General features: G+C 39.1%; 1 protein-coding gene across 1 annotated transcript in view; it reads left to right on the top strand.

The window, feature by feature from the left end:
* LOC110990928 (cadherin-23-like) overlaps window positions 1-12,681 on the top strand; it is a 36,210-nt gene that overhangs the window by 4,489 nt on the left and 19,040 nt on the right. Inside the window, exons 6-20 of the mRNA XM_022256032.2 lie at window positions 261-356; window positions 1,014-1,100; window positions 3,933-4,064; window positions 4,419-4,553; window positions 5,573-5,657; window positions 5,946-6,043; window positions 6,855-7,052; window positions 7,382-7,537; window positions 7,896-8,051; window positions 8,322-8,392; window positions 9,070-9,310; window positions 9,760-9,972; window positions 10,779-10,854; window positions 11,351-11,653; window positions 12,118-12,387. Of these exons, the coding sequence (XP_022111724.2) occupies window positions 261-356; window positions 1,014-1,100; window positions 3,933-4,064; window positions 4,419-4,553; window positions 5,573-5,657; window positions 5,946-6,043; window positions 6,855-7,052; window positions 7,382-7,537; window positions 7,896-8,051; window positions 8,322-8,392; window positions 9,070-9,310; window positions 9,760-9,972; window positions 10,779-10,854; window positions 11,351-11,653; window positions 12,118-12,387 (2,317 nt within the window). The remainder of the gene's footprint in view (window positions 1-260; window positions 357-1,013; window positions 1,101-3,932; window positions 4,065-4,418; window positions 4,554-5,572; window positions 5,658-5,945; window positions 6,044-6,854; window positions 7,053-7,381; window positions 7,538-7,895; window positions 8,052-8,321; window positions 8,393-9,069; window positions 9,311-9,759; window positions 9,973-10,778; window positions 10,855-11,350; window positions 11,654-12,117; window positions 12,388-12,681) is intronic.

The following is a 12,681-nucleotide window of genomic DNA, read 5'->3' as shown; positions in this document are numbered from 1 at the left end:
CAGCAAGATTGTGAAGATCATGCCACCTTTTCCTCGCCAATTTTTCTTCGCTTCTTTAACATTACCGTTTTTAACGCAATGATAACTTTTAAGAGGTTTGGTCATCTGTTGCGATACGTGGCACAGAGCAAAGCCTTTATATGATACACGTTCTGACCAGAAATTAAAACACCTAAATATCCCCTCTCCGCCCATGGTAAGAATTACAATTGAGATGGCTTTTTTGTTTTCCGCGTTTACCCTTCTTCGTATGCTTTTAGACCTTGAAATCGGTATCTGTATTCGTGAAAGACGTCAATGACAATGATCCAAAATTCACATCGGAAAGATATCAGCTACAGGAAGCCGTCAAAGAGGTAAATAAATCGTAAGCTCGTATGGCCTGCATCTGTTCGTTCTTTGCTACACCTGCCAATTACATCTGCAGCCACCTGTCTTCACGCAGCGGCAGGTGGTCAGAAAAGCTTGATAATTAGATGTCATAGTATAATGCCGTGTTTAGTTCCTTTGGAATGCTGCAACCTCTTTCCAAGTTGCAGATAGCTTCACCGTGATTTTTTAAAATTCAGACAAACAACCCATTTTTATTTTCCAAAAGAGTATACTGTACTGAAACTGTAGACTGTACTGTACATAGGCTGTTCTGAGCACGAGTTCACATCCAGAAAACTCATATTATTCCAACACTACCATAGCAGGCTACATGTACATCACCAAAAACATACCATTTGCTTCCGATAAGTAGTTTGGATTTAAAATCCATCTTCTATGAAGAACATCTTAAGATATGTAATAATATAATTGTTTGATTTTTGCCCAAACTGAAAATAAGAGTCTGTTAGTGTACTACATTGTATGCGATCATTAAATTTTTGTGTAGCGAAATATCAACTATTGGTAATTTCACAATTAGGCCAAATGGATGAATGTTATGTTTCAAATAATAGGCTACATGAAATAACATTCGAAAACAAGATTTATCACGTTCTTCTCTTTTAAAATTTGTTTTAAAGGGATCCATGACATCGAATGATGTCATCTTTACAGTCAGTGCGAGCGATGATGATTCAGAGGAAACAATTCGCTATGACATTATTGAGGTAAGTGTCAGCCTGACTATACTACTGTCGGTGATTCTGAAATTTCACAGAATCAAAAATCTGTTGAAATATCAATCGCAGCTATGCATTGAACATTCCTCTACAGATAGATGGACATCAAAATGCTTCACAGGCCTCTGTTGCCTTCTTGAATACACGTTATGTCATTGTATAAAATCGGTGCGTGTCCACATCAAACACTGCTGTGAAGAAAAATGTTGTTGGGCTCAAGCAAATTAATGGTTGTCGTTTCCTCCATTTTCATCGCTTTCCTTTTCTCCGCCCACAGTGACTCCCCTTTAATTTGTTTAATTTTTCTCGGGCTCCGGAAGGGAGCGGTCCCCTGCTTCCCACGTAAATGACATGAACATAGGTGAAGACGGTCACGGCACGCGATCTTTACCATGTACTGGAGAATGGACAAAATGTACAATGGCCTCGTGCAGGTTCCCGCGCGTAGAAAGCTGAAGGGTCCAGTCCAGTAATTCAAGTCCCATTGCAAACAGTGTTAAATCAGCACCGTTCAGGGCCCAATAGCATGCACGCCAACATCCCTGAGATTTCTGAAACACAAATGAAATTCTTGTCTGGTCACTTATCTTTCAATTTCTTTTCAATTTTTTGTGGGTTAACCAATTACATTTTTAATTATTCCCACAAAACAAAATCACCCCCCAAAAAGTGATTTTTCCGAAGTCTGATTGCAGCCATTTTTCAAGTGGCAACCCTCAACTTTCGGGGGCACTTAGGACCATTTTTCAACCGTAGTTTTCAGCCCTTCTGCCCTCATATGAAAGCTCAAAGACCCAGGGAGTTGATCCTGGCGACGATTTACACAATCTCACCATTTTGGGGGCCAAACAATCTCTTTTTTCAAAAGATACTGTGGGGCACTTTTAATGCTAATGAGCTGGTCAGAAATTCTCACTTGAATTAGTGGTCTGCACCCTCAAATTAAGAGCATGTATAAAAGTAGAGGGCGCTGTCTGCACACTACGCGAAATTTTACTCCTGAGTCCTGGGCAAAGATTGTATAGCGCCGCGCTACAATCTTTGGTCCTGGGTACCGGGTGTCATGATTATCTCGCGTCGTCCGCCCGGTTCCGTTAGTTCCCGCGTCACTTTGAATTATCAAGTAGGCCCCGACCGCGCGGTAGGCTGAGTGCCATTTTTTTCACACTGGCTGGTCAGAACGTAAAATTGAGGATTCACAATCCGGTATTGAGACCTCAAGGTAACAGTGTTTGGGGAACGAGTTCCATGGACGGACAGCATGTGTCCCAATTATATTTATTGGGACTCATGTTTTGTCCGTGTGTTTAGGCCTACTAGTACTACTCCATCATAACTATGGAACTCTATCTATGCACAAACTTACAATTTTGTTTGATTTGAAGCTTTGCAATAGCATGGTGGAAGTTACATAGGATGTAGGCTTACTTGCGGGTGCACCATGGAATCAATCTCTTTTGGAAGAGGTGTGGTTCTTAGAAGAAGTGGTGAACATCATTCATGGTGAAAGTTAACTTGACGTTTCAGCCAGGATGCTCTGGCCGTCCTCCAGAGAGTGTGCCGGGATGTGGAATTGGCGGGAAACCTTGGGTTGCCCTCCCCCATTGGCATAAGGGTCTCCTATACCCGAACCCAAGGTTTCCTGCCAATTCTGCAACCCTGCACACCACAGGATCCAACACGTTCATTCCTCAGTGCACGTGCAGCAGTTACACGACCATCAAATCTTGTTCCACACTCCACTGCTTCCAGATTACCTTTGATGTAGCCCAAATGTCCACTTGACTGTTTTCTAAGTAAATGCTTCAGAATTTTCACTTTTCAAATTTTCCATTTTATTAATATTGGGACACATTCTGATGGCTGTTATGTTGAAGGAAAATAAGTCCTGGTGTTTGTATATGGAACTCTTACCAATTTTTATATCATTGAAGACATTTTGGAGGTATCTTGTGACTTTTTCCAGATCAAATGATCTTTTTTGCCAGCTGCAGATTTTTTTTAACATAGGCCTATGGCCTTGTACACTTGTGGAAACTTATGGTTGAATATAACAGCTGTCATCACTCATGTCACTGTTCACGCTGTCTTATCATGGTTCTGGAGTATTTAAGGGATGTAAAGTTTGAAGTTTTAACTAGGGAGGTTTCTTCTCATGAGGCATGAAGACAAGTCTCCTTTAATTGTGATCGTAATCTGTCCATTCATTGTTTATTTGTCACTTGTTACAATGTACATGCCGAGCTGCATACCTGCGGGTAACAGACTTGGTAGTTACCAGTAATTTTACTTGCGCAGTCCTGACCAAAGATCGTATAGCGCCGCGTAGCGGCACAAGATGGGGAAGTTCACCGTGAATACGCGTAAAGTGTTGTTATCACATGGGCACCATTCTGGTTGGACTATGCCTGCGCAGTGCATGTTAATGCACAGGCGCAGGCGCCACGACAGGCACGCACACACATTTAACGTTCACACTCGAATGGTGCCCATGGTTATAACACTTTCACGGCTGAATAACCCATCTTGCGCAGCTACACGGCACTATATAATCTTTGGTCCTGACCCACATAATCATGTGTCATATGATTGTATACAGTTGTTGTTTGCCCATGGCCTCAGGGTCTGCCTGTTTGTTTTCTTTTGTATTCTTTGTTCAGCGTTGTGATTTTATTTTCCTTGTTTTGCTTTAATGCATTCTGTTAAACTCAGTAATTTTGCTTTGGTTGAATAAATAATGATAACGATAACTGTCAAAACCATCCAAAGCCACGGTTGCGAATGTGGAACATGTTTATTTTGAAATGTTCGTAATTGCAGGATCATCAAGACTGGCCGTGCAATGGCGACTTATTTGAAATTGATGCAATCAGTGGCAATATCACTCTCAAGGTGAACACATCACTGGATTTTGAGATCAACACACAGTACACAATCTGTGTCCGTGCTAGTGTGAGTACAAAATTACTTTTTGTTACTGATGTTTTAATGTCAGTTTTTGTGTATAAAGTGATTTTTGACAAGTAATTCTTACCACTTCAGAACTTTTTAGCAAATGCAGTGACTCATGTATTGAAATAACTGATGCACGTGTAGGCCTAGTGGAACAGGTTAAGTTTATGTGTACATGAATTAGTCTTTTCATTTGAAACCATGGACTCTGAACTCATCTGACGAATGAATTATCTGTCTATACTGTCTTTCATTTGTCTTTTTGCATGGGAAAGAATTACAAAATGGATGTGACAATAAAAGGGATAAGATTATAAAAATGTTTCTTTTCTTTTCGTTTGGGTAATGATTCAGGACTCTGGGAAGCCATCTGGTGAGCCACGGTATGACTATGCCCAGGTCATTGTCTATGTTCAAGATGAACAAGACACAGCACCATTCTTTACCATAACTAATTATGACCGTGAGATCACTGAAGATGAGCCTCTGGTGAGTGGCCATTTATCTATCCAGGATTGACCACTGGATTTTGCACTGTTGTGTTTGCACATTGCTCAGAGATGCAAAAATTCGTGGCTGGTTCAAAAACCAGGCTGAGTATTATATCCTTCCCTCTTCCTCAAATCAGAAGAAAAATTTACAAAAGTACCGGGTTGGCTAAGCTTCAAACAAACACAGATAGAGTGGAACCTCTGAATTAAGAGCAATCATCACTTTTGAAAAGTGGGGACATACCGTACATTTCCGTGTAGGGTGTGTGTGTGCGCGCGCACGCTTACCTTACATACCTAATGTACACTTGTGAACAAAAAGGAAAGGAAGAAGTTCTGTGGACTTAAACATGTCCATAAGACGTTTCCCCTTCTCTGAAAAAGAAGTTTAGAGGCCTTCTGGGGTAGGGGTCATCCATCGTAAAAAGAAGAGGAACAGTTAAGGAAACCTTTTACAAAATTCCTGCTGAAAATCGAGTTCATAGTTCAAGAAAAACAAGTATTTTCACTGAGTTTTCTAAACTGCACGAAAAGAAAGGAATGTCCACAGTAGGTATGTAAGGTAAGTGTGGGTGTGTGAGCATGTTTTAGGGCTTGCTTACGTGTGAAAACATCTGGGATTCAGTATGCTCTGTGGCCTGATCTGAGGCAATTTCTGACCACTCCACTTTACCAATTTTTTTTTTTAGCATTTGTGGCCATCATTGTCAAGTTTGGAGGCATTTAAAATAGCTATTATGATTTGTAGAATGAAAGCCTACAATTTTTATTTGGCAAAAGGGGACACTAAACAATAAGATTCCCCCTCCCCCACTTTGCAGTGCCCACACTCTGAATAATACCAACTATGAAGCCTTATTCAAGTAACTTGCAAATACTGGGATATTTCTGAGATCTTTGAATAATTTCTCAGGTCTTTGCAGAATATGAAGAAAACATTTTCCACCTTGTGTTAACATTTTATTTGTTCCCCAAATTACAGATTTTTATCTGGATTCATTTATTTGTCATTGACAGGGTTTTGGAGTTATAAGAGTGACGGCAAGAGATGGAGACAGGGGTGTCTTTACACCCAATGTAATTGAATACAGCTTAGTGGGAGGTAAGAACTAGGCTCTTAAATGCTTATTGCCTGACTTAAAGTGGAAAAGTGTAAGTATATTTAATCATTAGTTACTTAATTTGTAAAAAGCTCAGCGCTCTATGCTGTGTATCACACTTTGGAGGAGGAATGTAAGAACTAGCCCATCTCATTTCATTTTGGACTAAAATTTACTTTCTATGAATGGTCTTTTCCAATAGCCAGTTATCAAAACAGATGAAGAGTGCACTTGCCTTGGCACTTTGCTGCCAGCCCACAATCATAACTTTACTGTTGTTTTTGTCATAGGAGATGACAAGTTTGAAATTAACAACAGCACAGGCCAGATAACCATTAAAGCAATGTTGGATCGAGAAACAAAGTCATCACATATTGTCACAGTAACGGTGAGAATGAATTTATATTTCTTAAGTCAGTTCTTATGGGATACAGGCAATATTAATCAGTTGGCAATTTCACAAAACTTTTCACAGTAGCATAACTTGTTTGATGCCACATTTTATTACATAAGTTTGCAACAAATTATTGCACATATGAAAGTTGCACCAAAGTGCATTAGTCCATGACTTGTGCAACAAATGATGCTGTAACTGCCACAGTCAATTTACTTATCGTAAGTTGCACCCAAAGAAAGTGGAAATGATTTAATTATGTTCAGTTAAGGTACATCATTTCTCAGTTTCACAAAGTTTTCACTGGGGTATGTACATCTTGGCTCTGGAGGTAGTGAAAAACTTGTTAAGAAAAGTGAAAAATATTGTCAAAATGGCTGGGGGAGGTAATCCAATGACCGTTTATGACTTCGTAAAAGCCATGATTCTACTCTTCGAAGAATTTTAACATAATTAAAATGTTGCACTTTTTAAGCCACTTTTCTTGAAATTGACAGTTAGTTCATGCACATTTATTGCACAACTTCAGCACTTAGGCTTAAATACACATGGCACCAAGATAAACCACATTTCGTGAAATTGGCTGCCGATAGAATTTCAGTTTGGATCCTAATTTTTACTTGACATACAGGGTACTTGTGTTCATATAAGAACTGTTTACATGGGGTTTAAGGATTTGCCTTGTTTGACATGTCATGGTCTTTTTAGATTGCATACAGAACACAACTGTTTGTTTTGGATTTGAGTGATAGTTGAATACCAAAACCATTTAGCTCCTGACACAAATCATTTAACACGATTTTAGGCCCAGGAAATTCGAGCAGATGGTACACCAGAAGTACAGCCGAGTTCTGCAGAAGTCAATATTACCTTCCAAGTAGGTGACATAGACGATGAAAATGCAACCTTCTCCTCCCGGGCAGAAAGGACATCACTTCCAGAGAACTCACTCCAAGGAAGCTTTGTGCCTCTGAATGAACTCTCTGTCTCTGACACTGACCAGGTATAAAAGATTTAATCCGAAGTGAAATAAAAAAGTTCAGGTATTTTTCATGACAAAAGTAAATACAAATGGTAAATATGTTCAGGTACATGGAATCAAACGGGCGCCCATCATTATGATTTATAGGCACATTTCTGAGACAAACGGGTGCATTTTAGCCACCTGCGCCCATTCATTTCAAGCCCTGGTCTCTTTAACGACAGTGGATAAGTTTCAAGAAGTGTCGGTTGTGGAGGGGAAGTGTTTACAGTTCTTTTCTTTGCCCAGACGTATTATTGGGGTTTTTGTGTCCATCCCACCTTTACTTCCAATTTTTTTTTCTTTTGCAGGCACCAAATAATGAGTTTAAATTACTTCTTGGAGGAGCCGATAAAGATACCTTCAGGATTCAAAATGAAAACATAAGAGGTGAAGCTACTGTTGATGTGCGAGTCAAAAACAACACACTTCTAGACTTTGAGAGAAGGCAGTACCTTGATTTTGAGGTATGCTGTTGTTTTTCTAATTAGTATTACAAAGGGAATCTGTTGTATGGTTATGGTAAAGATGCAGTCTGCAAATTGGAGAAAAGATCTGGATAGTACTGACTTGGCTGACTTGTTTAATGGCTAAGGTCTCTTAATATAGCATTTGCGTTTTTGAGTAAGAAGCTTTAATCATCAATTGTCATTACCCTTAGGCAGCTTTCAGTTTAAACTGAGTTCGTGACATGTCTTTTCTGCTCATATGCAAAGGGAGTACACCTGTTCAGAAATGCTCTTGTGTGTAGAATGGTAATTGGGGAAAACATGTTTAGCAGTATTTGGGAAAACTTGTAAATTCAAGACCACTTTGTTTCTGCAGATTTATGCAACGAATGGAGATGGAGTCGTGTATGATGTTGCCCGTGTCCTTGTAAACATCACAGATCAAAACGATGAAACACCAACATTCAGTCAGCAGCAGTACAGCTTTGAAGTTCAGGAGAACTCACAAGGAGTCTTTGTTGGTGATGTCAATGTATGTACCAGCGGCCACATTGTCGCATTGGCAGTAACATCACTGGTTTTTAAATTTGCATAATACAGGTGTACCCTGAAATTTTACCATTTCCTTGGTGTAAGAAGTTCCTTGTTTCTTGATCGTAGATCTGTATATGTACTTCACTCAAAACAATTACAAGTCATTACCCACACACCAATCACAATTATGTATTTGCATACATTATTCATTCCAGGTAAAAGCTTAACTGCATTGCTTTGTCTTTTTTCCACCTGGATTTGATTGTAGGCAACGGATGCAGACTCAGAACCCTTCAGTCAAGTTACTTATCAACTCTTCGGCCTGGGAGACAATCCCCAGTAAGTTAACCTTCTTTCTCCGTTATATCCACATACACTTCAATCTCTGAGCATAATTGATCATGGATTAGAAGTAAAAGGTTGATAAATGATTTACCATGGATCAAGGACAGATTCAAAACCAATTTTTCAAAGGGGGCAGTCTTTGGGAACGGGCCAATAAAGTGCCAATAAAGTGTGAACACACTTTCTGTGTAACCTTTTTTTACCTTTGTATAGGAGGAACATACATGTACGTTTTTTGGGGCATTTTATACACTTTTAAAAAAGGAAGAGAAATAAATTGTGTAAAAAATCGCCCTTCTCTTTATTTTTTAAGAAACTTTGGAGCTCTTTTGAACAGGGTCCATGGCCTTTGTTTCCCCATAAATTTCAACCTTGGCATGGAACTTTAGAAAAATCTCAGAGCAGACGTACGGTCTGTCAAGAAAGAAATCTTCACTAAATAGCCCTATCTAGGTTCCTTGCACACCAATATTAATCATCATGAGTATCTGTAATTTTATTCTGTCCTACCTGAACAAGCGTAACATGTTAGCATTAACTGGTTCCCACATTTGTCCTTCAAGACCACTGACACATACTGATTAGGCACAAGTTAAATTTGCCATGGAAACTAAAAGTGTGATGGTGAACATCAGCAAAACCTGATCCTCTACCTTTTTTTTGCCTCAAAGATTTGCAATGGACCGCATGACAGGAGAGATAACAACCAGGCCAGATTCATCTTTAGATTTTGAGGGACAGAAGGTGTATTTTTTCACCTGTGTCGCAACGGACGGTGAACGCAGTGGGACTGCCACAGTACAGATTGAACTGACAGACCAGAATGACAATGCACCAGCATTCAGCTCTGAGACATATACTGCACAAGTTGATGAAAACACCATACCAGAGAGCTCTCTGCTATCAGTTTCGGTAATACACGTATTAACACCGGAGTTCAAATAGTTGAAGGATGTGAAGTAGTTGACTCAGTGTTTTTGCAGGTCAACAACTCTAGAAGTATACACAATCACTCTTCAACTGGCCTGTAATATACTGACATCAATATGTTTACACATACATGTGTTTTCTTTTGACAGTGAGGCCGGACACAATCTATTCAGTCCCCGCAGGAAAGTACACATGTAAAGAAAGCTTGATGCTATTTTGTTTTAGGACTATTGTTGCTTGATAAAGTCAGTCTCAGTCATGGAGTATTTTCCAATTATCTTCATTGTAAGCAAAAATTACAAGTCATCAAAAATGGGACAAGGAATTCAAACTGAATTAAACATAATGGTACCTAAGGAAAATGGAAACCTAGAAAATGTCAACCCAGTAACACAATTTTAAAATGTTTCATTTGATTGATTTATTAATAGGCCACTGACCGTGATCGAGACAACCAGGTTTCCTTCAGCTTGTTCAATGATTCCTACTCGGAGAGGTTCGAGATTTCCAGTGCTGGAGAGCTCAAATTACTCCAGGAATTAGACTTTGAAGAAGATGGACCTACAATCGAGTTGATTGTTGTTGCTACAGACAGTGGGAGTCCACCACAGTCAGCTAATGCAACAGTTATTGTTAGAATTCAAGTAAGAATCAGTCTTTTACATCAAACTTCCAGATTAACCTTACCACTACTCTACACTCTTGTAGGTCCAGCTTTAAAGCACACCCATAGTCAAAGTTGGATCTCATACCCTGGATCCTTAGCAGTGACAAATTTTAGAGATATACTTAAACATTTGATTACAAATATGAGCAAGGACAAGTAATTTTACGTCACCCCAGCATTGTTGTTATGATTGTGGAAGACTATCACCTCACCATGAGGGTAATAAGTGAAGTTCAGCTTGGGTTTGATCGAGGGCCAGTAGTTAAACTGTGATTGGTTTGTGACACTCTTAGCGTATGTGTGGTGAAGTTGAAGCCTGAATGGCTCTAATCAACCATTTGTCAGGTCGTGCAGGCCCATGGGTATAAAGAGTGGCTGTAGGTAGAGCAAAACAATAATAGAAAATTCAAATTTATCATTAACATGTGACGTACATCTATTTCCATTTTCTGTTTTTCTGGCATTTTGTCTTGTAACTGGTCCTCTCTGCAATGTTGCTATGGCAACCAGTGACTCAGTCAACCTCAGTAGGCTGGTTGTAAATAGCCAACTACACTAGTCCAACCATCATCAACTAGCATGTATTCAATTGGAGTAGGTCAGACTATGGTTAACTAAGGTCCCTAATCAAACTTGTTCCTATCTGGTGGTGGGATACATGTCTTTTGGGAAGACTTGTCATTCACATACTGTGTATAATTACTTGGGACATGTGATCTTTAGCAATGTTACCACATTTATGTTCACTGTAAGTCTTTGTTATGCCACTGTTTTATCTAACAGGACATGAATGATCAATCTCCGATCTTCACAGAGAAAGTCTATGATGGCAATGTGTCAGAAGATGCAACAAGAGGAAGTATGTAATGAGGCTGTGCATGGTGACAAGAGGGCGCTGTATGGCAAAGAATCCCTCAAAACCTGGGCATGTTTCAAATCTCAGTTTGATCTCAGACAACAGATTCAGGAATCCAAAAACAGTTCCAAATGCTTCCTTGTGATACTAAAGATACTCAAACCCTTGGCAGTGTGATGCTAATGTTTTGGGAAATGGAGCTATATGGAACTATGTAGAGCTTCTCAGCTTTGAACTAACAACTGAAGCCTGTAAGAGGGAGAGAAAGTGGAGATTTTGAAGTTTAAATCTTATGAATTATTGGTCAAAATAGTAACTCTAGTAATACACATTCTACTACTGAGATTTTCAGGTTTTTGAGATGAAAGGTTAAGTCTATACGATACAAACAAAATGCAACCTGACTTCTTCAACTGATTGTTAGGATTAATGAATGTCAAAGAAGTGAATGAGTTTTGAAGATAAAAGTTTTTTCTTTTCTTTTTTGTGGCCATAACAGCGTTGGTCCTCAAAGTGAGTGCCACAGACGATGACCAGGAAAACACTGTGAACTCTCGTATCGACTACTTCTTTGTCGATAGTGTCTCTGACTTCCGCCTTAGCATCGCTACAGGGGAGGTCACTGTGAACTCGGACAACTTGGATCGGGACATACAGGGGAATTATTCTTTAGAAGTAATTGCCATTGACCGAGGTGAACCTGCCAGAAATGGCACTTGTTATGTTAACATTACTTTGACTGATGTCAACAACAAGCCTCCTATCTTCAAAGACCAAGCCCCAACAGCCGAGATATATGAAAGTAGGTATCTGTGTTAAAGCAGCTTACATATAGCATGCTTGTTGTCATCTACATTCTCATTTCCAGGAAAGTTGTGATGATTTTGTAATTTTTCTATACTTGTCAGTTGCTTAACATTTGATGAAATTTGTGAAGCTTCAAAGTTAAGTAAACAGTTGAAATTCAGTGCCTCATTAACAATAATATTGACAGAAATTTCCAAATGATGCCTCCTAAAACAATGAATTTTCTACACAAACTTTTATTTCCAGCTTTCTCACTTGATATTTGGTAATTTAAGTTTTGATGATAAATTTAGGGTAATGTCTGGGCCATGATCAATCCACAAAAGGCATATGACAACATCAGTATTTTTTCACAAATAAATACTATTATTTTGGTAATGAAGGACTACCTTACCTTTGTATGACATTGGGCTTCTTTCGAAGTACTCAACACGTACATTTATTCTTTTTTATATCCAGATGCTACGGTGAACTCACCAGTTACCATAGTTACAGCAGTTGATCCAGATAAAACAGCATATCTGTCATATACCATTATCAGTGTAGCAGCTTTGGATGAAGATGGAAACGATGTCTCGGGAAGCTTTGGAGAAAATTTTTGGATCGACAACAAAACAGGAGAAGTGTTCACAGGCGACACTTTAAATCGAGAAGTAGTAGCCACATTTGATATTAAAATAACTGTGGAGGATTTGAATGGACAGCAGGGTACAGATCAGGAAAACCAAGGTTTGTTCTATTGAACATACTTTGTATCATAAGAAATTTAACCTACAAGTCATTCAGCATAAGTCTCCATGCTTAGAATTTGCTCATTAAAAGTGGTGTATACTTGTGCAAGGCCGTGTTGGCACTGTTGTACACAGATGATGCATGTGGATCATCAGTAAATAGCTGATGCTTGTTCAATTCTACAACTTTATGTCACCCCTCAATTTCAGTGTACCTTTCAAACACTATTTAACTTGCAAGTAGTATGTAGAATTTTAATCTACGTGTAGCTGTTCAAATTTATTTCAACTG

This window comes from Acanthaster planci, linkage group LG19, assembly GCF_054643075.1.
Source record: "Acanthaster planci isolate LZ-2023a linkage group LG19, COTS_SCS, whole genome shotgun sequence".
NCBI classification, from domain to species: Eukaryota; Metazoa; Echinodermata; class Asteroidea; order Valvatida; family Acanthasteridae; genus Acanthaster; species Acanthaster planci.
This window is presented reverse-complemented; position numbering and strand designations above follow the sequence as displayed.